At 42.1% G+C, this 27,630-nt stretch overlaps 1 protein-coding gene across 1 annotated transcript in view; it reads left to right on the top strand.

The window, feature by feature from the left end:
* Positions 1-24,637, top strand: part of cacna1bb (calcium channel, voltage-dependent, N type, alpha 1B subunit, b) — a 177,019-nt gene extending 152,382 nt beyond the window's left edge. The window contains exons 36-51 of the mRNA XM_078286375.1: positions 1,108-1,224; positions 2,564-2,629; positions 4,476-4,567; positions 4,833-4,983; positions 5,594-5,721; positions 7,564-7,660; positions 10,525-10,630; positions 10,757-10,864; positions 11,232-11,341; positions 11,561-11,760; positions 11,887-12,016; positions 12,693-12,803; positions 15,879-15,917; positions 17,832-18,087; positions 20,356-20,579; positions 20,938-24,637. Coding sequence (XP_078142501.1) covers positions 1,108-1,224; positions 2,564-2,629; positions 4,476-4,567; positions 4,833-4,983; positions 5,594-5,721; positions 7,564-7,660; positions 10,525-10,630; positions 10,757-10,864; positions 11,232-11,341; positions 11,561-11,760; positions 11,887-12,016; positions 12,693-12,803; positions 15,879-15,917; positions 17,832-18,087; positions 20,356-20,579; positions 20,938-21,504 — 2,502 coding nt within the window. The 3' untranslated portion in view covers positions 21,505-24,637. The remainder of the gene's footprint in view (positions 1-1,107; positions 1,225-2,563; positions 2,630-4,475; positions 4,568-4,832; positions 4,984-5,593; positions 5,722-7,563; positions 7,661-10,524; positions 10,631-10,756; positions 10,865-11,231; positions 11,342-11,560; positions 11,761-11,886; positions 12,017-12,692; positions 12,804-15,878; positions 15,918-17,831; positions 18,088-20,355; positions 20,580-20,937) is intronic.
* Positions 24,638-27,630: the final 2,993 nt, after the last annotated feature.

Below are 27,630 nucleotides of genomic sequence, written 5' to 3'. Positions count from 1 at the left end.
TGCTAGAAGTGTGACTTTCAGACCTGTTATACACTGGCAGTGAATGCAGAGAGAAAAAAAATGCAATTCTCCAATCATCTCTACCGGAGCAACAGATAACAGAGAATCGCTGATTTTGGGGTTACATCATGTTCAGAAAGCTACACAACCCAAGATACTACCAAAGTTCACCATCACTTTAAAAACCTTACTCAGATATTTAAGGGGAAGGGGTGAGGGGGAGGGGCAATACTGGCCATTATGAAGGTGACCAGGCCTTTGTCGTCTGTGCTTCTCAGCTTTGGAACAACCTGCCTGAGGAGAATAGGCAAAATGGCAAAATCAGTATCATCTTTTGAATCATTACATAAGGCATTTTTTATAACAGGTTGTTGCTGTTTTTGCCTATTTCCCACTATATTTTTGTCTTATTCTTTTTTAACCTTGTTCTTAATTAATGTCTGTAATTTGTACTATTAATCATATTGTTTTTTATATTTTTTATTGTCACTTCTTAAAGCTCTATGTGATTACTTTTGCATGTCAGCGGCTTCTCTGGTCATTCGTAACTGCACTCTGTCGATTTTACGGCAATCGCACTTTTAATGACGTCAGACAACAAACAAGCATGTGGTTATTGATCAGTAAACACTCCTGACACTGTAGGCTGCTTGGGATCAAAGTGTTTGTGTGTAAGATGCTTGGGATAAAATGCTGTGTCAGCTGTTGTAGAATACTACTCACAAAAGCTAACGGGCTAATATATAGCTACGATGCTAACACAGCCGTGGTAGTTAGCATTAGCACTAGCGTCTACTAACATAGTACCTGGATGTTACATAAAATGCCTCACGTCCCACACAGCACTACTATTTCCCGCCAGTTTACTATCCAGTAGGCCTACACCGCCACTCAGAATCAGCTGTTCAGAGTCTGATGTTATGTTGATGGTTTCGTTGGTCAACTCCAACACTAATAGCAATAAAAAGTGAATACCACAAAAAAGTCATCACATGGAGCTTTAGCTCTATTTTGAAAAGTGTTATACAGATAATGTTTAATATATTTTTTATCATGTTATCTGGGTCTATTATATTACCTCACAGAGATCCTCCTTGTCTCTCCCAGGACAAGATGATTAACCTGAGCTTCCTGAGGCTGTTCAGAGCGGCTCGTCTCATCAAGCTGCTGCGGCAGGGCTACACCATCCGCATCCTCCTCTGGACCTTTGTTCAATCCTTCAAAGTGAGGAAACACACACACATGCACCCACACATGAGCACGCATACTCGCTTGTGTGCCTGTGGACACGCATGTACTGCATGTATGCATGTATGCATGTGCAAACACACACACACAGACACACATACAGTATTTCACTGAACTTGAATGATGAGATGAATACATGTCTAGTCTAGTCTTGTTTATGTATATAGCCATGTATCACAAGCATTGTCTCAAAGGGCTTAGCATCATATACACTACCAGTCAAAAGTTTGGACACACCTGATTGAATGTTTTTCATTATCTTAAAGCCATTTTGATCTAAAGGCTTATGCTTAAATGCTTGCAATGTGTTTCTTAGACAAATATAAATAGTGGCCTTTGCCTTTCACCCTTTCCCTTTCAAGGCAAAGGGCGGCTACTTTAAAGAATCTAAAATATAAGATAGTTTTGATTTGTTTAACACTTTTTTGGTCACTGCGTAATTCCATGTGTTATTTCATAGTTTTGATGTCTTTACTATTATTCTAAAATATGGAAAATAGTAAAAATAAAGAAAAATGTGGTGTCCAAACTTTTGACTACTGTAGGCCTACATGCAATATACCATACTACATCATATATACATACTATATACATAACATACTACATCATATACATACTACATACACATAATCATATACAATACATGAATGAACTGAAGACATAGGGTATCACAGAGGTTATTACTCAAAGTAGTAGTTAAACAGCATAATATAGCCCATGAAAGAGGGCAAAGGCACACTTCTTTTGTCCTGTCAAAAAATAACAAAATAGCTCTCAGCAGACAGCAGTTCTTGTTCGGATGTTCACGCAGTTCAGTTTTGTTCTATAAATCCCCGGAGAAGTTGAGTTAAATGAGGAGTGGAAGGGCACAGCCAAGGGAATTTATAGCTGGTTTAATGTCAGTGGTGAGAGCTTTTAAGCCCAATGAAAATGGATAGTTGCTGCAGAGTGTTAAAAGGTGGCTATTTAATTACGATAAAGGTGCGCCTTCCCCTCGCAGGGATATAAATAGCTGATTAAGAGAATCGACCCCGCAGGTCAGGTTGACTGCTCTGGTCCTTAAATAAGACTGTTAAATCTTACAAGGATGCTAGTCTTCTGTGGAGAATCTGATTTGTATGTTTGTGTGTGTGAGTGAGTTAGTGAGTGCCCGTGTGTGTGTGTGTGTGTGTGTGTGTGTGTGTGTGTGTGTGTGTGTGTGTGTGTGTGTGTGTGTGTGTGTGTGAGTGAGCACGTGAGTGTGCGTTTGTGGCAACATGTATCTATATGTGATCTTTTGTGAGTATGTAACCTGCATCTGTGTTTTTGTTCCCAGGCCCTGCCTTATGTCTGCCTGCTCATTGCCATGCTCTTCTTCATCTATGCCATCATTGGCATGCAGGTGAGTCATGACATGATTTTCTATCAGCAGGAGTGAAACAAGTGAGAAGGGAATGATTCAGGGATAGAGGGTTCCCGAAACGTGTGGATTTGGCTCTGTCATGGTCCCATGGTTTTATATGTTTTCATAGCTTGTCTTGATGCTCAGAACATCCCTGCCTTCCAACAATCACAGTCTGTTTGACATATAGTGCTACATGTGATCAGATTTTGAACACTGTGCATCTCATCACCAGTTTGCTATCTCTTACAGTGTCTTGAAACGTAATGAACGTGTTATACCTCACTGCCATAGGGCTGACAGCTTATCAATGGGCTCCATATCAGCAGAGTAAACAATCCGAGCTCATTTCTCCTCTCAAACAGATGGTTGCAACCTTTAGGTTTGATTGCTCATTTAAACACGAGCCACACAGCAGCCAGTCTCCTAAATTGTATACACAATGAGTGGGCTTCACCATCCCGTAGATTAGCTAGGGCAATGTAAATCAATGGTAATTGCATCCGCTGATAAAAGAGCATCCACCGATAAAAGAGCTAGTGTCTAATCAGCGCACTATGTAATCATGGTGGTGCCCCTCCAGCAGGGCGATAGAAGACCACCCCTCTGGCATGAGACGAAACCTCACACAGTTTCTCTCTTACTGTTAAATTTGTATGGAACTTCTTGTCATGGAATTCAGTCAATTTTTCTAAGTACTGGAATACCTGTAAAATAAAAAAAGGCTGTTATGTGGGAAGTGCTTAAAAAGACCTTGAAAAAAATAAATAAATGAATAAATAAAAAATGTGTGCAGTGTTTGACAGAATGCAAGTCAAAACATAGAAAAGAAGACCAATGTATTGTGGGAAAGATGACTTAAAAGCACGTGAACATGTGAACCTATGATTCAAAGCACCAATGGTTGTTAAAATGCAGAAAGGTTTACGGAAATGTTTTTTGCGTTTGTGTGGAGTCCTTATGAACAGAAAAATAGTCCTGGAAAAAGTACTTGAAAGTGCTTGAATTTGATTTAGCATTGTCTCTGTATGAACCCTGTGGCTGATACAAAGAATTATCTGTGTGCCTCCTTGTTATATTTGGGATACTGAAAGATCATCACATCATTTGTACTGAAAAGGTAGCTACTTTCTGTTACTGTACATTGTCATGATGCTAGAGTTGACCACTGCCAGAGGTCTCCTGGGCCCAGGGGCCTGTGTTTATAGGCCAGCAGTCTGGCCATGCCTTGGGGCAAGTCAATAATTGAGAGAGAGGCCTTTAGGGTGTTTTAGTGGCCTCTCCATGGGACATCACAACTTGTGGCAGCTATCCATGCATGCACACACAAGCACACATATGCTCTCTCTCTCTCTCTCTCTCTCTCTCTCTCTCTCTCTCTCTCTCTCCCTCTCCCTCTCCCTCACACACACATACACACACATACATACGCACACACACACACGAGTGTCATCCTCTGACTGCACTGAGTGGTCTCTAAAAACGAATTCCTGACCAACGATAGTAAGTTTCCAGAGTGTGCACATCATACCACAATAGTTCCTATGCTCTCTCTCTCTCTCTCTCTCTCTCTCTCTCTCTCACTCTCTCTCTCTCTCTCTCTCTCTAACACACACACACACACACACACACACACACACACACACACACGCACACACACACACACACAAGTGTGTCATCCTCTGACTGCACTCAGTGGTCTTTAAACACTAATTCCTGACCAACGCTAGTAAATTTCCAGAGTGTGCACAACATACTAGAGTAGTTCCTTGCTAGTGGAGTGTCGCTGTAAATCCCCCTGTGTTTGGATTCATTAAACACCACCTCCCCTCTCCACCTTCCTCAGGTGTTTGGGAACATTGAGCTGAATGAGGAGACGGCCATAAACCATCACAACAACTTCCAGACCTTTCTCCAGGCCTTGATGCTTCTCTTCAGGTCATCATGACTCCATATTATCCACACCCTCCATTTCCTTCTCTATATTCCCAGTTCTGACACCATAGAGAATCCAGTAACTGCATAAAAGCTGCTACATATAGCGCCTTTCTGATATTGCCAACTCCTGTGTTTGCCCCCATGACAGCTGAGCAGTGTTTACATTGGCTGTGTGTACATTTGTTCGTGTATGTGTGCCTTAACAGTGATTTGTATGCATGTGCGTGTGTGTGTGTGTGTCTGTGTGTGTGTTTGTGTCCCTCAGGAGTGCAACAGGCGAGGCATGGCACGAGATCATGTTAGCGTGCCTCAGTAATCGGCCGTGTGATAAGCTCTCAGGCTCCAGTGGGAAGGAGTGTGGAAGCGACTTTGCGTACTTCTACTTTGTCTCCTTCATTTTCCTCTGCTCCTTCCTGGTCAGTACACTGTTGTGGCACAAAACACAACAGTGGCCATCTACAGTATTTGAAGTTCAAGTTTAAGTTTGTTTACTTATATAGCCCTTTATCATAAGCATGTCTCAAAGGACTGTACTGAGAATGAGCCTAACTAGATCTAACAATCGACAATAGAACAGAATGATTTGGTCTCATGCTGTGTGTTTTGATTGGCAAAAAGATTCAATATTTTTAAGTTTAAACACACTTAAGACTGTCCAGTAGGGTTTAATTTGAAAACATTATATTCTGGAAAAACACCTGTAACCTGCCAGATATTTAAAAAATACAACGGATTATATAATCTAAAATGGAACTATACAATAAATAATCTATCTATCTATCTATCTATCTATCTATCTATCTATCTATCTATCTATAGCTTCTATAATAATGGAATAGAAAGTTTTAATTTCATGTCAACAATCATTTTAAAAGAGTAGGTGTAACATTTTTACAAAGATCTCTTGTCTTATTCTGTAATGTAACTTAATTTCTACTCAGATTAACGTTTGTTAATATGTTTTTCTCATTGGGTTACAAACATTTTTTTATTTTTATTTTACCCACTTATCTTTTTCCTCTCCAGATGTTGAACCTATTTGTCGCTGTCATTATGGACAACTTTGAGTACCTGACCCGGGACGCCTCCATCCTGGGGCCTCACCACCTTGACGAATTCATCCGCGTGTGGGCGGAGTACGACCCTGCTGCGTGGTAGGTGCTCCCGCTGACCTCTGACTAGTTGAGCTGTTAGTCCTCACGTCAGACAGTGCCCACGTTAAACTGAGGAGGGACGGTGCAGGGCATGAGTGGCGGGAGGATGTGCATGCGTGTGTTTACGGCAGGGAGGGCGGCTAGGAAATAGAAAACTGTCTAAGATTGGCTTTGAGTTCCGGCAGGGTGAGTTTGTGACGTGTGACAGGAGGGATCCTGTCTTAGCAGCAGTGGGTGAATGACATTAAGCCTGAGCCCAGAGTGTGGAGTAAGGCTGATGACGAGGCCCCCCGGCCGGCCCGACTGATGCATGTAAATCCAACGTTACGCTTGGCGTCCACTCAGCCCTTCTCCCCGCTAAGCCGATGGCTTCTAAAGCTTCTCTGTCTGTCACTGTGGAATGGAGAGAAACTATTTCTATACTTCCAACTGGGGAATGCAGGTTTATCCCAGTGCCCTTTCAGCCCCTTCACCCATCTCCCATTGACAATATTTAAAAGACAAAAATAAGTTTAGCCAGAATGGGCTGAGTGATAGTGCAGTGTGAAATCTGTCTGAGATTATGTAAGGCTCATAAAGTTTTAATGAAGGCTTCACAGGAGCCTTGCCAGTGAGTCATGACTCTAGCAGAGGTGTAAGATGTGAAATATGGAACTGCCATCACCTGACAGATATTGTGGGGGAGGAATTATTATTTATTCCTTTGACTAAAATCGAGACATACTCATAGAGATACCTAAAATCCAGCACAGTTTGGTAACTGCATGCATTTTTATGATTGCATCTTATGAATACACACAGGTGTGTGTTCTGCATGCTGTTGTTTTCTGAATATTTACCTTAATATCAGTGTGTTTTGACTGATGTGGGCAATAGATGTAATGAAATAACCTGTGTCCTAACCTCTCGAACATGTCTTATCTTATTTCTGAATATTTACCTTAACATCAGTGTGTTTTGACTGATATGGGCAATAGATGTAATGAAATAACCTGTGTCCTAACCTCTCGCACATGTCTTATCTTTTGCAGCGGAAGGATATGCTATCAGGATATGTACAAATTGTTGCGTTTTATCTCGCCTCCCCTCGGCCTAGGGAAGAAGTGCCCAAATAGGGTGGCTTATAAGGTTTGCACTCCCACACAGCCCTTTGTTTAAAAAGGCACTGTGATGGTTTTGGACTGTGAATGTCTATTCTCATTCCCTGCAGTGCCAGAGAATGACCCAACCACACATGCATACAAACAAACATCGATCCCCCACTAACCAGCTGGCAGGTAACCATAGCAAGTGAAGGAAACAATGCCACAAGTCAGTCTCAAACGTTGAGGCCTTAGATGCAATCTCCAAGCTATTATCCTACAACACTCACTAAACATAGGCTTTGAATGGCTGACTCAACTGAAAGAACAAGGGAGGCGGTGAGCATTGTGTGCTTTGTTTCCACTTTGGTTACTGCTGATGTCTCCTAGCATGCAGATACAGAGGGCATCTTAACACAAAATCCATGATTTTCACTCCCTAACGCATACTTTCCCCCAGGATCCCTCCATTCAGCATCTCTATTCAGGGAATCCTCCGGAGCATCCTCCCCTCCTGTCCTACCCTGGGATCCATCCCTGTCTCCTTAAATCCAACTGGGATGGCATTCCAGCTCGCAAAATCCTGGAAATCTTATTAACATGGATTTCTGTGTTTTCCTCTCCCCTCCCCCATTTTCTCTTTTGGATTTTGCCACTTTTTGTTGTGATGTAACTGGCCCAACCCCTCCCCCACCTCCTCCTCACCTGGGAATCTTCATCCCTCTTTCCATGGCATCCTACCATCTTTCCCCCGGGGAAGCGGCCGCATGACTTACCGCGATATGTACGAGATGCTCCGAGACATGTCCCCTCCACTAGGTTTGGGAAAGAAATGTCCACCCCGAGTCGCCTACAAGGTAGAACCGCTCCCTACTCCTCTTCCCCCGCTTTCCCTCCCTTCTACAAGTCACTGCTGCTTCCTTTCCTTCCACCTACCTCATATCTCCAGGCTTCTGTCAAAATGTCACAGTCAATAACTTATGGCCTGCTGTTGTGTTGTTCTTTCTGTTCATCTGTGAAACTCTCTGCCCTCACCCTGCTTGGGGGGTTTGTAGTACGCTGTTGTTCTCCGTTGTAGGGCCTCGTAACATTGATTCAGAAAAATGGTTCAGGGAGTCAACCAAAATAAGTAATCTCAGTGAGAAAATAAGAGGTGTTTGTAATCAAATGATAGCTACAGCTGCTGGTAGAAAATGAATAAAACCCCCTATTCCTTCTCTGTTATGTCAAATTCTCATGAGGTAGATATAAGACAGGATTTATAGTACAGTAATGAAGTGAGAGCAGAGCATAAAGCACAGGAGTACGTTCAATCCTCAGGTAGTCCCTATGCCAGCTGCTTACCTCTTAGCATGATGACTTAATGTGAATGGTTCCAGTGCATGCACAGCTGTCTAAATGAATCACATTTAAAACAGCCCTGCCCTTGCCCCGGTTAAAAACGTCTGCCAAGCGACTAGTTGGGTCTGACGTGTCTGGATCTCCAAATATAACTCTTGCTTTTGAGAGATGAATCGACAGGGAAAAGATGTGAAGAAAGGCATAGAGAACAGCGGCGCACTCGAGCGAGGCTATCATTTTTTTTCCCCATCTCTCTTTTTTTTTACTTCTCTATTTTTCTTCCTCCTTCGATCTTTCTCCTTGTTAAACTCCCTTACTAATGAACACGGCTCTCCCTGAGAGTCACAATTGTCCTTCTGTCACCCTCTAGTTTCAAATCCTCGTTTTACGCTCTGTCTGCAGGCTGAGCTTGACAGTCCCTCTTAAAGTCGAGATGAAACGTCATTTCGAGAGTATCGTGACGTATTTCCGAGTGAAACAGGAAAGACAGGCGGGACATAACGTTGGGAGGAATTTGATTTGAACGTTGAAAAGTGGGTGTGTCATAACACCCGAAGACATACCGAAGTACCATGCTGTTGCTAGCTAGCTAACTAATGAATCTTAGCCTCTTAGCTCTGTGCGCTAAAAGTTGAAGATTGATTGATGGGTGGATGTCATGATATTATTGGTTGAAATTAGTTACGGGCATGCTTACGTAAGCACACGGCATATTTTGTTTTACAGGAAGAAAACATGATTGAATTTTGATATAAGAATACAATGAAATTGATTTTTGGTATTTTTTTTGGCATATATTGTTAAATAGGTGCACAGTATGACCGGGGATGTGATCTAAAAGGGTTAAAAAGGCATTTTTCATTTCATCTCGTCTTTAAGTGATCTTTCTTTCAACCTCTCTGGGGATTTTTCCTCCCTTCTACCTCATGTAACTCCACTGTGTGTGTGTGTGTGTCTGTGTGTGAATGTGTGTTTGTATCTTTGTCTTTGTCTGCATCTCTGTATCTGCGCCTGTGTGTATGTCTGTCCACTTCTAGACATGTAGATATGTATGGGCAGGTCTGTGCATGTGTGTGTGATATTTGTATTTACTTGTGTGTTTGTGCATTTGTATGCAAGCTGCCCATACGTGTCTGCAGTTGTCATTCTCTCCCTCTCTGTTTCTGGGAACTACATGCGAGACGCTACATGCATAGGTGCTTTCCAGTCAACCCACCAACTCCCCCCCCTCCTCCTCCTTTCCTTGCCTCTCCTCTCTCCATCTCTTCATCTATGTTGTTATGGTCCCAGCGTGGATATACGCTATTTCACCTCATGACCTACAGTTTCCCTTTTGGATAGCCTAATTGTGCCTGTTCTTCTTGCTTGACATTAGCTCTTGATTTTATTTAACTAGAAGGTCTACATACATGCCTCTACCACTCTGCCAGTGTCACTGTGAATAGAGTGTGTCCAATTCACATAAGCATGTGCACATGAATCATTTCATACTGTATTACACCATTAACCCAAAAGCCCTGCAGGGCATGGATTCATGCATGGTATATCATTTCACACTTTTTATACTTAATGCTCAACGAGTTCTCATGTTTAAAAAGAACTACTAATGATACTACTCGAGCGCATCATTCTAGTACTTCACAGCAGAAAGTAATAGTATGATGGATTGTAGTCTCTCATACTCACACTCCAAGGCTGTGTGTCCACCATCAACCTCTTTCCAGCACAGGCTTGTTTTTTTTCATTATTGTCATTTTCAATACAAAGCACATGCTGTTGCATGTCCCCAACAGCATTGAGAGATTAGCATGTTTTAGTGCTTAGAGTGCTGAGCTCTAGAAGTTAATCATATTTCAACTTTTATCAAAAGTGTGCTGCGCTTCCAGTGGATTTGCAATAGTCTCATAGCAACAGCAGCAGCCATAAACAGCACTTCCCACATGCAACTGTTTAGTGCTGTTAGCTAAAAAAAAAAAAAAAAAAAAAAAAAGAAAAAGCCCGGTGGGCACAGAGGCTGAGTCCTTTGTTTGCATGGACTGTGGATATTCTCCACCTGCTGCTTTGTGCTACTGGAAAAGCCCTTCTGTGTGCTGGACTGAAACAAAACAAACCAGTGAACTATCAGAGCCAGGCATACTCACTGTGCACAAGTCAGATTTTATCATTTCTTTAGAAAACATAAAGTCAGAGTGGACAATCAGCACCTCATTAATCATCAATCATCACCTGATTAAGCACCAGGATTGCTGTCCAAAGCCACATTTTCATGATCTAGACTATGCATTGGCTTATTAAGTCTTAAAACCAGCCCCCTTCCCCTGAGCTACTGATCATTTGGTCGTGGTTCATGGCCCCTCCCATTTCCTTCTGTTCCTCTCAGCGATTGGTGAGGATGAACATGCCCATTGCGGATGACAACACAGTGCACTTCACCTCCACACTGATGGCCCTGATCCGCACCGCCCTGGAGATCAAACTGGCATCTGGTGAGAGACTAAAACTACAAAATCCATCATCCCTCACGGCTGGATTGATGGGTCTGATGTTAATGTGAATGGTGATGAATGCTTCGGTGCAGATTTGATGTGACATATTTCTGGGCCTGTCCCCAGGGGTCCTGGCGCAGCGTTTGTGCGACGCTGACCTGAAGAGGGAGATCAACCGAGTCTGGCCTAGTCTGCCACAGAAGACTGTAGACCTGCTGGTGACACCTCACAAACGTAAGTGTGTGTGTGTGTGTGTGTGTGTGTTAATGCCTGTGGGGTGTTATAGCCCTGCTTATGTTTTTGCATTTGTGAGAGAGAGAGACAGAGAGAGAGAGATAGAGGCAGAGAGAGAGAGAAAGAATCATCTGTACTCCATTGGCTCTGGTCCTATCTATTCTGTATCAAAAATACTTAACTTCAATCTCTCTTCTTTCTCTAGCAAACATGACAAGTACTGCTCAGCACACACCCACACTGACCAGACACCATATCTCCATCACTGCCTTGTATTTATCCTTTGTTGCTCCTCCTATGCCATCTAATGGTCAAATGGAGAAACTGTCTCTCATCTAGTTTTCACCCTCTTGCTTTACTCTTCTAGACAATGAGCTGACAGTGGGGAAGGTCTACGCTGCCCTAATGATCTTTGACTACTATAAGCAGAACCGTGCCAAGAGACTCCAACAACAGCAGCCTTCAGGGGGAACTCAGGTACAGCATGCTAGCAAACATGTGCTCAAACTGGGGATTGACTCTTTTGAAATGTCCCTTAGATGATTCATCACCAAAATATATGAAAAGGTGTCCATTTTAAAAAATAACAGTGAAATAGTCACCTTTTTTACCGGTCATCATTGTCTCATCAAAATCCCAAATAAACATTCTTCTTGAAGCGCTCCATTTATAACGTTTGCTCTCGACTCCCTGCAGAGTAAAATGGGGGCCCTGTTCCGACCGATGCTGCCCTTAACTCACATACAGGAAGTTGAACCGCCAATCTCTACTCCCAAGCCACCGCCCCCATCTCAGCCTGACCCCGAACCTCAGCCAGAGGCCCTGCCCACTACCACCACCACCCCCACCGCCGCCGCCACCATCACCACCACCTCTTTGACCACTAGGGATGCATTGTGAGTGACCTTTGAGAGCGTTGCATCCTCTTTTATATAGGTAGATAGATAGATAGATAGATAGATAGATAGATGGATCATTTCATTTCATTTTTTCAGTCTGTGCTGTTGTGTGTTTGTATACAGACTAAACCAGAGAAGTGCCATAAAACATTCTCAGTCTGGAGATGTGTCTCAGGCAGCCCAGAGGCCCAAAGGCAGGAGGAACCTCCAGCGAGGCCAGTCAGAGGATGTGCCGTACTCTACCAAACCTCAGGTACACTGACACCAACCTTTTCTAACCCTCACAGCAAACTACTGCAAATACACTACCAGTCAAAAGTTTGGACACACCACATTTTTCTGTATTTTTACTATTTTCCACATTTTAGAATAATAGTAAAGACATCAAAACTATGAAATAACACTATTGGAATTGTGCAGTGACCAAAAAAGTGTTAAACAAATCAAAACAAAAAAAATCTTATATTTTAGATTATTTAAAGTAGCCGCCCTTTGCATTGATGGAAAGGCAAAGGCTTTGGAAAGAAATTCATACATAGGATCAACTTTACTATTTATATTTGTCTAAGAAACAAATTTCAAGCATTTAAGCATAAGCCTTTAGATCAAAATGGCTTTAAGATAATGAAAAACATAGTACATTCAATCAGGCGTCCAAACTTTTGACTGGTAGTGTACATCCTCATAACATTATGTCACATTCCAACTTGATATGAATTACTAGCTCATTTTGCATATCAGTGAGCCACACAAACACACACACACATACAAGCACAGACACACACATACACAGCCACACGCATACACACACATGGCCACACACGTCTCATGTATTCATCTATTCCCACGTTCTAAAAACTGTATCTCCACTTGCAATGATGTCAGTATTATGTCTCTGCTCCATACACGCTCTGTTGTCGTTGCTTCAGGAATCGGTTGAGATGAAGCAGGTGGAGAGCACTTCAGATGCGGAGGGATATCCCGGCCTGGACGGCCACTGCAGAGCCGCCTCTATGCCCCGACTCAACGCTGAGTACTATGTAAGCTCCCCGTCACTCACGCTACCCTGCCTCTCGCCATACTGCTCGCAGAAAACACCTCTTTGCTTCAGTCACAACTGCCTTCTCACAGTAATATCAGGTTTAGAAAATGCTGACGCTGTGGATACCTTGGATTTTTTTTTTAGCACTTGACAAAATAGTAAAACAAATGGCTGCTGTGATGTGTTGAGGTTATAAACATCAGAAAGGGCTGAGAAAGGCTGATGGGATGCTGAGTGGTAGCGAGACGCAAGACAGAAGAGAGAGATGAATTACTAAAAGCAGCCACAGGCTAACTAAAGCAGAGTAGCTCTCTGTCAGTCCACATCAGCTCATCCTGCTGACCTCCCACTCTCAGGTTTGACAATTTTACAATATTTACTGAACAGGAAACTGTGAACGCAGGTGGACACAGCAGTGAGGACAACATACAGTATATCTGCTAAATAATATAATTAGAAACTTGCTAAATTAGCGCTCCTTGGAAACTGAGATGCTGCACAGAGAAAAGACTTGATCTTTTTTTTTTTTTATTAATAAATTCATAATGATCACGATGAACAGTCATCATGTTCAAATGGGTGGATCTTCACCCACCTATATCACCTCATTTATCATAATGTTAACATATTATTTTTATTATATTTCTTAATATTTCATTTGTTGTTGTTTTTGTAGAACTGGTCTGTGCTGTAAAACCACTTGTTCTAAGACATGTAATCACAATTTCTGTCAAACACTATTAGATATTTCTAAAAAATGATCAAAATCAGGGAAACACATAATTATCTACAACCATGAAGACCCATTTACTACTTCCTACTTTTGTCTCATGCCACATGCCCACTGTGCTCTTCACTGATTACCAATTTCATATCAGAAACGCATTCAGCCCACAACCTAAAGTCTCTCCCTTCCTCCCAGGTGGCGCTACAGTCTCCCACTACTGTCACATAGTACGTCTGATATCAGCTTTCTTCAGCACCCATAAGTCATAATTCAAACGGGCCATTTTTTTGTAATTTACAGAACAATGCAGTGTGCTGTTTTAAAATGCACTCCTCCAAAGTGATGGATAAACAATGTATATTTCACACATTATGTCCTCTAGGTGACCCTATAGGCCTGTAAATCTCAATAATTCAACCCTTAACTTCATCAATAGCCAGTTTTTATGTCCTAGTGTCAATGCCATTAGAACTAGAAGTTTTACCACCTTTTGTTAACTTCACAGAAATGTGATTATATCCTGTGCAGCCAAAATGTTGATATATTCAAGACTTATTATTCCAAATTGGATGCGCTATCTTTAAGTATTTTGTAGTGGATTTGATTCAAATGATGAAATGTTACATATTCTGGACAGTTGAAAGGCACAGCATTTTTTTAATTATTTATCGGGAAAAGCAATGCATGACCCAAAGTCCATATAATAAATTCAGCATGCATATGTATAGTTAAGGAGCAGTATGGAAGATTATATTTGTGAATGAATGAGGGTTTATGGTTTTTATTATATCTGACATTGTTGACACAAACCAAGCAAGAAAAAAAGAGTTTTGTGAAAAAAAGATTTAATGAAGAGGAAGAGGAAACATGGTTTGATGGCAAAGAGATCTACAACGTTTGTAAGCATTTTTTTTTTGTCCAAGTTTTCATGAATCCCTGATATTTATATCTCCTGTTCAGATGATTCAAATTATATAATTCATCCAATGCATTGAAGATAAAAAACAATAACAGTATCTGTAAAAGCATATAGCATATAGTGCACTACCCTGATCACAGAAATATTACATGACATTAGATATGTAACGTTAATGTCTTTGTTTTGAAATCTCAGGGATCTTATTGTAAAAAATGTGTACTAAAATCTGTTTGGTGTACTCCAACTTCCACAAATGCAATTGATTATAAATCTCAAAGAGCATCACTTATCATTTATTTTTATATTTCATACAAAGTCTTTCCTCACTAGACATCACGCTCTACTAGGTTCTCATCTAATAACTCTCATCAGTGCTGCATGATTGCAGTAATCCATCGCAGTAATTTTTTTATTAATTTCACTCATTGTCATCCATTGTTTTTTTTAATTTATTTCTGTCATTTTGTGATCTACCTTCTGCTGTCTGCTTTGTATGGGTGTCAAGATATTTTTCTTTCCATCATTTTTCTGTTTCCTTGATTGTTTCACTTGTCTAATCATATGAATCTTGTCGGTTTAGCTTCGCTGTGCTGTCTGTCTGTCTGTCTGCCTGTCTGTCTGTCTGTCTGTGTCTCTGTCTGTTGTCTGTCTGTGTCTCTGTCTGTCTGTCTGTTTGTCTGCCTGTCTGTCTGTCTGTCTGTGTCTCTGTCTGTCTGTCTGTCTGTCTGTCTGTGTCTCTGTCTGTTGTCTGTCTGTGTCTCTGTCTGTCTGTCTGTTTGTCTGCCTGTCTGTCTGTCTGTCTGTGTCTCTGTCTGTCTGTCTGTCTGTCTGTGTCTCTGTCTGTCTGTCTGTCTGTCTGTCTGCCTGTCTGTGTCTCTGTCTGTCTGTCTGTCTGTGTCTCTGTCTGTCTGTCTGTCTGTCTGTCTGTCTGTCTGCCTGTCTGTGTCTCTGTCTGTCTGTCTGTCTGTGTCTCTGTCTGTCTGTCTGTCTGTCTGTCTGTCTGTCTGTCTGTGTCTCTGTCTGTCTGTCTGTGTCTCTGTCTGTCTGTCTGTCTGTGTCTCTGTCTGTCTGTCTGTCTGTCTGTCTGTCTGTCTCTGTGTCTGTATCTGTCTCTCTGCGCCCCAGCCCTCTCCCATCCCTTCACAAGTGCTCTCCTTACACTTTTTGTTGCATTTTGATCGCTCTCTCTCTCTCTCTCTCTCTCTCTCTCTCTCTCTCTCTCTCTCTCTCTCTCTCTCTCTCTCTCTCTCTCTCTCTCTAAGCCTTTTATTTAGTTTCCTCCACACCATTTCTATATCCTCTCCTTTCTCCCTCCCTCCCTCCCTCCACTCCTTCCGCCTCTCCTCTTCTGTCTTCCCCTTTCTCCTAATTTTGATGCCCACGGCTAATTCTTTGCCCACCTCCCTCTTGTGTGTGCTGTCTGATAGCGGAGCCACCCTCGCCACGCCCCTGGGACCCACCTGGCAGTATGTACCACCTGTTGTACCGCCTCTCTCTCTCTCTCTCTCTCTCTCTCTCTCTCTCTCTCTCTCTCTCTCTCTCTCTCTCTCTCTCTCTCTCTCTCCTCTTCCCATGTCTGTGTTAGCCTCCATGTGCTCCTTTCATCCTAGTGCAGAGTTCATACACTCTCTCCATCAGTGACCATGGACAAAGTGACACTCCTAGATTATAACACTAATCATTTACTGGTATGGCTGATGGCCGCATTACACGCAACGCACAAAATTACCTCACCCACCACCACATAATTTTCATGCCGCTTTTGTATTTTGGCCCTGGAAAATTATTCTTATGTGTAGCCAGGGTATGACAAGCACTCTGTCCTGCTTTTCAGCCATTAAGTACAGTGGTACTACATTTTGGTAAAATGTGGTTGTGTGTGTGTTGTTATGTAGTGTGTAGTTTTGTGAGTCAGTGCGTGGTTGTGACAGAAGGCAGGGACAGCACTATTGCTTTCCTGCTTCGAAATAACTGTAATTTCTTTCAACTACACTGCAAGAAATGTCCAGCCTTACTTGCCATTTGATGTTGCATTCAGTCTTAAAATCGTATTTTTCTTTATGTGAAAAGCTCAATTTATCTCTTGAATCTTCTTGAGTTAAGTGACATTTTCATTACATTAATGTAGAAATCTTCCTCATTTCTGAGCGCTGCCACTTGCTTCAAGACTCTTCTTGAAATAATTTGAGCATTAGAAAAAAAGCAAATCTATCTCACTCTATGAGCACTCAATTTTTATTTTAAAAAGTACGATTTTAAGACTGCATACTAGATAAAATGACTTGTTAATATGAATATTTTTAGCAGTGTCGTTGTGATATATATCGTTGTTCCTGACTGTAGCTACGGGCTAGACTGTGGGATAGGAACTGGAGGAACAGCATGATCACCAGAAATAATAGATACTAGAAAAAATCAAAAAACTATCACGTGAAATTATTAAACCTTGGTACCAACTGGCGCGAGAGCTAGGCTGTAACCAGCAGGTGGGGTGATAACTTAGCAGCTGTTCCAGTTCCCTATCACATCAGTCTGTTGCCTGGTAGCTGGCACTGGTCAGTAAGATAAGAATTAGGTGGGGTGGTGACAACGTCCTCAAAGAAGCTATTATTGTATATTGATGATTAAAATTCACATATATACAGTTTTAATACCTGGGGTCAAAACAATTTACCAAAAAACGCGCTCAACCCTCAGTTATTTATGTGGGTGCTGAATCCTCAAAAAATGTGTAACGAAATACTCCAGGACAGCACTCCAATTAATTAATTTATATTTATTGCCGCACAGACGTTTCGGGCAAGACGCCCTTCTTCAGTGCGCTTTTTAGGCAAACAAGATGTACCTGGGGTGAAATTGGGGAACATAAGATGTTTAATAGAACATAATGTGTGGAAGTATTGGCTCTGTGGAGCTTTGAAGAATTTGTGATGCAATTATTACACTTCTCTCTGAGCTGAGAAGTGGCATCTTGAGGAAATGGAGAGTAAAAGCATGAAATGCTTCAAAGACCAATGTCAACACCCCAATTATTCTTAGTTAACTAGCAGAGATATACCTGCTAGCTTACAACATTTGATAAGTTTTGTACTTGTGTTACACATTAGTGGCGCCTTAAATAATGAGCAGCAGTAAGTATTCAAATAGTTTGTCTGTCAGAAATTCTTGCACATTCTTCTCAGACCTTTCAACGTCTGTGCCTGGAGAAGAACGGGTTGAACATCGGTCTCAAGCCAAAAGAATAGTGTCCTCTGGTTGTGCCTTTTGTGTGTTGTGGATAGTTTGGTGATCCAGTCGTAGTGGTTTGGGTGTAACCACCACAGCCGCCCCTCTCTTCTACTTTCCCCCTATAATTGTCCACCTCTCTGTTTCTCTCTCAGCCAATTGCCGACCTTAGTCCCATCAGACGCTCGGCGTCCTCGCTGACTCCTCAGCGCCCCCAGGAGGTGAGTCTGAATGAGTACGACCTGGAGCGGCCCGTCCATGCAGAGTGCTCCGCGGGGCAGATCCAGGGCCAGGACAGAGCGCACCACCATCACCATCACCACCGCTGCCATCGACGCAGGGACAAGGACAAGGACAAGAGGCAGAAGTCCCTCGATAGAGAGGCCTCAGTGCAGCCGTCCAGCCCTGCCGGTGAGAGGAGTACTGGAGCCAGACATCCTATCTGCAAAATACTGTCTTTTCAGGAATTAAAATACTCACTTATTTAATGATCAATAGGCATTTTTAAAGTGATACAGTGGATATTTAATGGGTTGCATTCGTCAGAGGTTAATAAATCTTACTCAGCATATAAAGGATGAAAAGGAAGCACAAAATGAATGTGGGACTTAGTATGAGATGATATTTTTTGTTAATTCTTTTTGCGGGGTACTATGAGGCTGCATGACATACAGGTAAGTAAGTAAGTCAAATTTTATTTATATAGCACATTTACTACACAGGGAAACGTAATGTGCTTCACATAAAAGCAAAAGTTAAACAAGGAAAACAGTACAAATTGTACAAATACACATACATTCACACATTGGAAGAAGAGACAAAAAACAACAACAAACACTCAAAGGTAACCCCCCCCACACACACACACACACACACACACACACTCCCCAAGACAGGATGCCAGTCCACTGCAGGGCAAAGCGAACATTTGAACAGGCTTTTGATGCACTTGAACGCACATTTGTACTAACAGTAACACATTTCCACCTATAAAGACCCATGCTTACACACCCAGAAACAAAGCATCTAAAGATGTCCAACAGGGCAGAGGAGTTCATTATTAGGTCGTTGAGAGATTAATTCATATAATAGAGCAAGAGGCACATCCTCATAGAAACAGGGCTTCACTTTCATACCAAGGGAGAGAGAGATAGCAGACTTGGCTTTCAGTCCAAATCGCTTGGACGCCTTTACATAGTGGTAGAAATTCCTTATGGGATTAAGGGTCCATGATCGGGTTATGTAGGTAAAGGGGTTTCTGTTGCGCTTCCCCAGAGGAGTTCAGCCAGGGATTTTGCATGTCAGGCTTTCCATCTGACTAGCAAAGAGAGTTATGAGCTCTCAGAGGAAAATCTGCTTTGTTGGGGATTTTTTTTTCTCTTTCTTTTGTATCCGTCGCTGCCTTTGTACTCTGACCTCGACAGTCACAGTTATGAAATGCAGACTAAGCTCCCTAATAGGTGCTGGGGATGGCTGCTCTCTCCACAGAGGGTTGATGTAAATAACTTTACATGTGCTGTTGTTACAACTGAATGAGGTTAAATTTTCATTTTCTTGTTTCTGGAGAACAGAGGCAAACTGAAGAATAAATAAGGAATAAGGTAGTAGGTCACATGCACACCTGCACATACACACACACACACACAAACACACACACATACATGTTGATCAATGTGTTTTTGATCCTTGTTTTATTCCCATTTGAACTGTTAGCAATATTGTTCTAAACGTTCATGCCAATAAAGACTATTGAATTGAATTGTCATCTTTCACACATACTCTCATTCTCACTTTTCACATAAATGCGTACACACATACATGGATACACACACACTATTGTACAGTGTATCTACTTACCCTACTGCACATTTAATGGTTTTGACGCACAGACTGGGTGTGGCAGCCTGCATCCCCTGTTTGCCATGGATGAGGTCATGTCTTCCACTCACAGTGAACATTTGGAATTGAGATGCACTAGAAAATAAGTGAAATTGGCAGATTATCTGGCAGATTATTTCACTTGCTTTAATAGAAGCAACATTGTAAGACTGAATGCAATATTAAGGTACTTTTTTCTTTACGATGTAAAGGGTTCAGGTCACAATCTCTGTTGGCCATCAGGGGGTCATCTGCTGGAGCGATTAGACCCTGATAGCCGGTGGCAGGGTGTTTTTCCTGTTAACGTTGGAGGGCAGCAGCTGGGCTTTATTGCCTAGATAAAAGGCCACAGCGGACAGGCTCAGCCTAGGGATTTATGGGTAGCTCTTAGTCAGATAGCAGAACATACAGCAGCCCCTGCTGGACCTGTTAGAGCGAGAGAGAGACTTTCTGTTCCTTAAAACTTGTCATACTAGCGGGAGGATCTGACACGTTAGAATGATGAATAGGCTTTTGTGTTTCTGTCATCGTGGTTTTAATCTGAGAAAGGAAATTATTCCAGGGTCGGAGAAAGCCATTCCCCTACAATGCTTTGCTTTATGCCATGGTAAAATGGCTGGCACACACCCAGGGCCCAGAAACATCCCAATAAATACACGTGGACACACACACGCATGCTCACATACAGACACACACACACACACACACACACACACTGTGCTATGTGAGTCATTTGCCCTATATGTTATATATGTTATCTACCTGCTCTTCCTCCTTTCATTTGCTGGTGTCATCCTTCAGGTCTGTTCACGGACCCTTCAGCTGAAGGCTTGTCCAGAGAGCGAGCGAGAGAGCGGGACCGAGGCCGGACTCATGAGAGGAGGCACCACTCCGCAGCGGGAGAGAAGCAGCGCTACTACTCTTGTGAGCGTTACGGCAGCAGGGAGCAATGCCACACCAAGTCAGCCGGTCCGAGTCGATCCACCTCCCCAGGAGATGGCCAAGACTCTGGGTTCCTCAAACAGGTGAGGTGCCTTCCATGTTTGGTGGTTGCTGCTCCAGGGATACTGCTTCTGTGACACTGTGCTCAGACCCCTCTGGTGAAATGTTTACATGTGTGTCTCAGAGGCATATGTGAAGAAATACATTTGTAATTATGCTGTATGCAATATGGTGATTGAAGTGCTCTAAAATTCTTTAAAAAAGGTAGAAAACTCTAACCCAAAGACTCTCAAAGATTCTAACTGCTTCTTGATCCAGGCAAGTTTAGCATTTTGTAAAGATTTTTCACATTTTTCCCTACTACTTATTGTTGTTGATTTTTCTTTTTTCCCATTGTTCTGCCCATACACCCCCTCATCATCACTGTGTTCCTCTCCTCAGCATGGTAGCAGTGTGGTTAAAGCTGGCCCTGTAGTGCTAACCTCTGGCTCCATCACACCGGGCCGTGGTCGCAGACAGCTCCCCCAGACCCCCCTCACCCCTCGCCCCGCTGTGGCCTACAAGACTGCCAACTCTTCGCCTGTACAGTCCAGTGCCAGCACCGCTACGACGGGGCACCAGTCTCGCCTCAGCCGCGGCCTCTCGGAGCACGATCGCCTACTCGGGGGCCACGAGGAGTCCCCGATTCCCGTCACCCGCATTGGTTCGGACCCCAGTCTGAACCCCCAGCAGCGGGATGCTCCTCAACAGGGCCTCCTCGAGGACACGGAGGACTTCCAAGACGCTGTCAGCACCCACGGAGGGGGCCGCTTCCCCAGAACCACTGCCTCCACTACAGCCTCAGCTTCACACGGAGCTGCTGCCCCCGCCACAGCGCCCGCCACACAGGGCCGGGCTGGGGCGGTGCCAAACGGGTACCACTTCACCCTGGGGGTCAACTCTGCGTCTGGGTCTGGTACTAGAGGAACAGGTAGTCTCAGGGAGAGGGAGGAGGAGGACTGGTGCTAACATGGCTGAACACGTTTGGAAGTATTTTGAGTGTGAGCTGTGCAAGGGGCAGCTCATCAGTGTTGTACAGTGTTGATGTCAGGTCATATGTGCTGGTAGGTGGCCAACGGATAATTACAGAAGGAGTTATGTTTAGGAAAAAGCCAGTGGAAAGTGCTGTAAAATGGAAAAAAAATCATTCCAGTTTTGTAGTGTTATTCTCTCCTTTTTATACAAAGGACTCTTTAAGGAAAAAGGATGCTAATGACTTTTTTCTATCTACCCCCTTTCTTGCACTGAAATTCTACTTTATTTCAACGGTGTGTGCAAAGTGCATAGCACATGTGAAGACCCTTAAGTATTTTGCCTTGGCCAGTAAAATCAATGTTTTAGCAGAAGACAAAAGCCAAAATCTCCTCATTCTGTTGAGTGGGGGGTAAAATGAAGACTATGAACTGTGTTTTGATTCAGCACTCAACATGAGACCCCTCTGAATGAAACCCCATCCCAGCCTGCTCATTCCTGGTGTGAAATGTGGCTGCTCAAAACACTGTTGTTACTATTATTTTTTTAATACATTCTGTTGCCGTTTGCCATGGAAATGAAATGAGATGTCTACAGGTTCAACTTGAACATAATCAATGTGTCACTCAAGGGATGATGGAAAAAATGCACTACCACCAAATCCTTTTCCTCTCTGCAGAAGGTTTTTTTTTTTTTTTTTTCTCACATCAACTCTTTCTAAAGAGGAACTATGGGGTTCTCACACTGACAGGCTTTGCCAATTCTGACCAGAACAGATATTAGGAATTAAATTTTTATGTAGATCTTGAACTTTTCTCTCATGTCACCTACCGAACACAGCGAGTGATGTGACAAACTGTCACTCAAAGAAAAAAAAATAAACGAAACACAGAAACTCAAGATTCTAGTTTATTTAGAACGGGACTAGAGTAGTTTGACTATCTTTTCATGATGTTCATGTTTTTGTAAATTGTACCAGATGTAAATTTTTTGAATGCATATATGGATTAGATCAACTCTTTTCTGACGTTATGTGGCTGAATACTAAGTGCCTCGCTTTCAAGATGTATTAAAGTTACGATGCAGCCTGGCTTTGGGTAGGATGGACTTGTGGATGGAATATGGTGGATGTAAGTATAAATACCTGACAGAAAGTGGTTATGCATATATATAAATATATAGAGAGAAACAAAGGTGAAGTGTGTATTGAAAGGCAATGGATTTCTTCTTGGGATAGAACAAAGCTCTTGTTTGAATCTAGAATAATGGACAGAATGCAAAAAATTCTTTCTGTACTGAATCTTGTGGTAGGTAAGTCAGAATTACAGATCCAAAGTAAGCAATGTAGTGCATGCCAGGGTCTTGAACTTGTCAAAAAATCGTGTCTGTACTTTTGCTTAAGGGTGTATGGTAAGCTTTTGCCTTTCTCTTTCAAATATACTGCCAGAGTGAGATGGTGGAAAATGGGTTATGAATGGGAAAAAGTGCCATTTGTGATTTCCCATCAACAAAAAATTCCCATCAGCAGTCTGATACCCATGAATATCATATTCTGAAATACTTGCCTCCTTCGAACATATCTGTCAGTTTATGTCCGGTATATGAAAACAAGATCTGCCATATTTGCCCAAATTTCACGGGTTTCTTTTCTCCTGGTCTCTTTCCACTGAGAGCAGTATTGTGTGAAGGTTTGTAGTTAGGGAACCTATTTGTGTATTCACAGGTAAAATAAAGAGTTGTGTTGTTGCTGCTGACTGTTGACTTAAAGTAGGGCTATGCAACAAGACGACACTTCATCTGCCCTGTAGCTTTACCCTCTGGACTCTCCAGATTCAGGCTTTAGCATGATTGTGACCAAATTTTACATAATGATTTATGTATGAAGAGTTGTAAATTGTAAATGTATATTATATGATGTACAGTTGACTGAAAACACACTGAGGCACAAATGGTATAAAAGTTAATATATGTGAAACACAGGGCATTTTGAGGTTGGCAAGTTGATTGCATGACGCCTACCCAGATAGAACCACCCAAAATGTTAAACTGTGTTCTTTGTAGACCGGGGTCAAATTGTATTTCGAAATAATTCTTAGTTTTTGTTTTAACTTGCTCGGAGCGCCAGATGGCCGGGGTTACCTGCATCAGGACAGTAAAGGTTGTGTTAGTGTCTGGTAAGCTGTCACTCACTGAAAGCTAAACTGACTTTCAAACATTTTTGTGTGATTGTCTAAATATTTTGGTGCTCATTGTATTGTCCTGAGTCAAAAACTCTATCCGTCTGGTAGGCCACTCCTAACAGGTTAAACAAAGGCTATTCTTGATTTGCAAATATTATTTGACCCAAGTCTGGTTATTCCCCAGTGTATTTAATCAGAATTCACCTTTTAATTTCACTTCCTGTAGTCTTATATATTGTGCAATCTATATGATGGATCGTCTAAAAGGTGACATTTTAGACTTGGAAGCAATAAGGTCCAACAACAGTATAACTATGGGCATGGCTCTGTTCTTGACAAAGGTAACATTATAGATTGCTAGTTTTCCCACAGTCTTTAAACGTCCCTGTAAGTTGCCATAGTTGGAGGAGAGATTTGTGTGCGCCCCTACAGTAGATTTAAGAAAGACCCTGCATTTTCTCGGACCTCATCAGCCCACTATAAGCCCTATTTCAACAGGGTGGCAAATTTGAAACTGCACCAGTTTTGTCTCTGCATTCCTCATCCAGTTTTGCTATGGCTACCCCCCCGGACATGTCATGTTTGCATGTTCTGAGAAAATAATGTGCATGTGCAAAAAAACAAAGATTGAGACATTGTTTGACTTCATTCAGTCCATGATTTGTACAATCTGTTTCCTGGTCGTATTTTCTGATTATCTAAACACACAATGTATCTGGTTCAGGTAAAAAAAAAAAAAAAAAAAGAGCTTGAATAACATTTTAACACAGCTATTTGAACCACCCGAGTGGAAACAAGGTTCTTTCTCAGAAAAGAGGTTCTGGAGTGGCTGAATCCTTTGCTGCCTGATCTGTTACTTGACTGTCGATCCCACAGTCATTTCTACTGTACCTATAGATTTTGTATGAATATAAGTCCTTGAATAAAGAGATATGATTATGAAAATTCAAGATATAGATTTTTTTTTTCTCCCCCAGTTCTAATTTGAGGCCTTTTCGAGGTATAGGATTACATGAAGATTGCATAGGTGGAGACCATGCAGGAATTTAATTGGTCCAAATTAAAGGGAAGGGCGGGGATTTGCCTGGGCTACACATTTGGCGCGCTCCAATCTGCTCTGCAGCTGCAGGAGGAGAGAAGGTGCTGCTGGCTGAGGTCCACACGTTACCGGTACCAGGACGCATGAAGAGGATGAAAAGCTAGTTCAGATCCTACTCGTGCCAACAAGGTGGAAGAAGGAAAACAAAGAAAGTGCCGTTCAACAATCCTCCTGACTTTGGCTATTCTTTCATGAACACTTTGCAGAGAGAAGCTCATTTTATCTTGACCCCCAAAACGAACTTTGGCGTTTGCCTTGATCATAACCTCGATTGGAAAAAGGGTTATTTTATTGAACAGTTGATGATTCACTGCACGAGAGAAGATGTTACGCTGCTTAATTAAATGGACAGTTTGCCTTCTTGGGCTTATGTGGACCAGCACTGCCTCAGCTGATGATGCACCGATGGATTTCGCAGGCGAGTCAGGTTCCGGGATGTTGCCGACAGGTAAGGGAGATGCAACGTCATACCTGTACAGGCTCTTACAGCTGTAATATCAATGCTGTTTTTTCTAAATTACCGTATAGTTAGTGTTTCAAAACGTGATATTCAGCATGAATTATGTGACAATCTGAATAGGAGAGTTTCCCTGCTATGTGCTAGATGGTGTGTGCTTCGTGCAGGATTTGTTAAATGTCAGGTTTTTTCATTTACAAGTGCTCCAAGGCGTACTTGGTTCGGCCTGTCTAGTTTTCAAAAGGGAAACTAATTCAGGGAATTATTCAGTTACTCTGAGTGGAATAATTCCATCAATTTGACACATTCCTGAAATTTCTACCCGGCCAAGCACTTTATTAGCCTACTGTAGGTAAGTTCCCCCCAGGTTGAAGTGATGCCATACAGCACATCATATATTCCAGCAGAGCAGATATGCGCACCTGCAGTGATTGAAGGGCAACCCAACAAACGCTTTTGAACCGGCTCTGATCTTGATGTTATGGTACATTATTAGCTGGCACTGACAGCATCGCGTCAATTAGGTAACAATTAAAAGTTCAACAACACGAAAAACTCAGTAGGCTAGCAGGTGGCATCTATGCAGGATTTTGGTTTCCATTACCAACAGATCTGTTGTATCTGATGGGCTACACCTGCACCTTCCAAAAAAAAAAAAAAAAAAATGTCTGCTGTAAAATTAGGCTGACTGTAAACCCTCCCTCCCATTTAGCCCTGAAATAACCACCAGAATTCAAGTCAAGTCAACTTTATTTAGAAAACACATTTAAAATCAACTACCATTGACCAAAGTGCTGTAAAATTTAAGAAAAAAAAAAAAAAAAAAAGGACACACAAAGCAAAGAGCAGCAGTGAACAATAACACCAAGACATCAAAAAACATCAAAAGCCAGGGAGAACAATGGCTTTTGAGGCGGGATATGTTCATGTTACTTGTCACTATTGTAGTCTCTAGAATGAATAGAAGTTTTAGAATTATATTTAGGATTTTAGAATAGAATTCTACAACGTTTAACTGTTGTAATTTACGTTGTTCTCTTCTCCAATGTCCTCTATAAAGCTGAGTATTAATGGTCATTAGTGGTTGTGCCTAGTCTTGTTTGTCATGCTAAATTTGCTGGTCCATTAACAATGTACAGCACCTGTGGCCGATATATTTGTCAGATCCTAATCAGCAAGAGTTCAAACCATAATTTGTTCAGTGCAACAGCTGGGTCTTTGCTCCTGTAAGCAGTCACTTTGTCAGCAGGTAGAGGAATGTCTTTCTTCTCATCAGTCGTCCCTCTGGCACCCAGTAGCCTCAGTCAGTTGTACCTCATGCTGTAACTCTCAATGCCCGTCTTTGCGTTTTCCCTTCTTCTCCCTGTTAACAATATGCTCATGCTCATACATTCAGAGAGGGAACCCAAAACATTTGTCAACAGTGAATGAATAATGGTTGGCAAGCTTTCTGAAGACTAAACACAGACCACAGTGAGGTAATAAGGTTTCACCGCTTGCGCTTTAGGCCAATGCATTTGTTTGAAACTGTTTTGTTCATTAAAACCAGCTTCTTAAAGAAGAATACTGATTTTAAGAATTCTTAAGAATACATTTGTTAGTCAGATTTCCATCCCATTGGCATTTGTTGAACATCAACAACTCTCTCCCAAAGTTAAAGCCCTTAAAGCCAAGATCTGTGATTTCACATGAATGTAACTGTTTACCCCATAAAATGCTCCATTGACGATGAATGGGAGACTGACTTTGGGTAAATGTTTGTCTGAACAAATTGTCAGCCTGATATTGCTTCTGAATATGCACCTTTATTGACAAAAATAATTCTGGCCATTGTCAGCTTGTCCAATACATTCTCAAATCAGCTGTCAGTATGACAAAACAAATTATGAGCCAAGACAATATTTACTTTGCTCTCATCTCAGTAAATATTCAGACGTCTAGACCAATCATATTTTCCTTTTTCGGTTTTATCACGGTTCCTCTTTATTATCAGCTCCAGTGTACTGTACATCGTAGCCACATAGGGGACCCTAAGAGAGACGTCTGAGAACGGGGATCCAGCTGAGGGCTTGGATTAGACTGCTGAAGTGACAGACAAATCCTGGGGCGTGTTGACTGAACCCAGTCCCATGTTCTCTGTTGAATGTTTTCACTGTATGTTTTGAGAAGAGTCCCGAGAGTCGCTGTAGATGGCAGAGTGCGAAAGCCTTCTTTAAACAGTTTCGATTTTCATTGAATAGGCTGGCGATTATGTAATGTTGAGATAATAATCTTCTAGGCAGCCATATAATCAAGCCTTGAGGTTACTCAGTTGTTGTTAGGTTTTCTCAGTTAAAACTTATTTCTATCATGCCCTGTAGTAACTGAGCTCATCTGGGAATTTGTAA

The sequence above is a fragment of the Centroberyx gerrardi genome, chromosome 2, assembly GCF_048128805.1.
Source record: "Centroberyx gerrardi isolate f3 chromosome 2, fCenGer3.hap1.cur.20231027, whole genome shotgun sequence".
NCBI classification, from domain to species: Eukaryota; Metazoa; Chordata; class Actinopteri; order Beryciformes; family Berycidae; genus Centroberyx; species Centroberyx gerrardi.
Note: the sequence above shows the minus strand (reverse complement) of the source record. Positions and strands in the feature narration are given on the sequence as shown.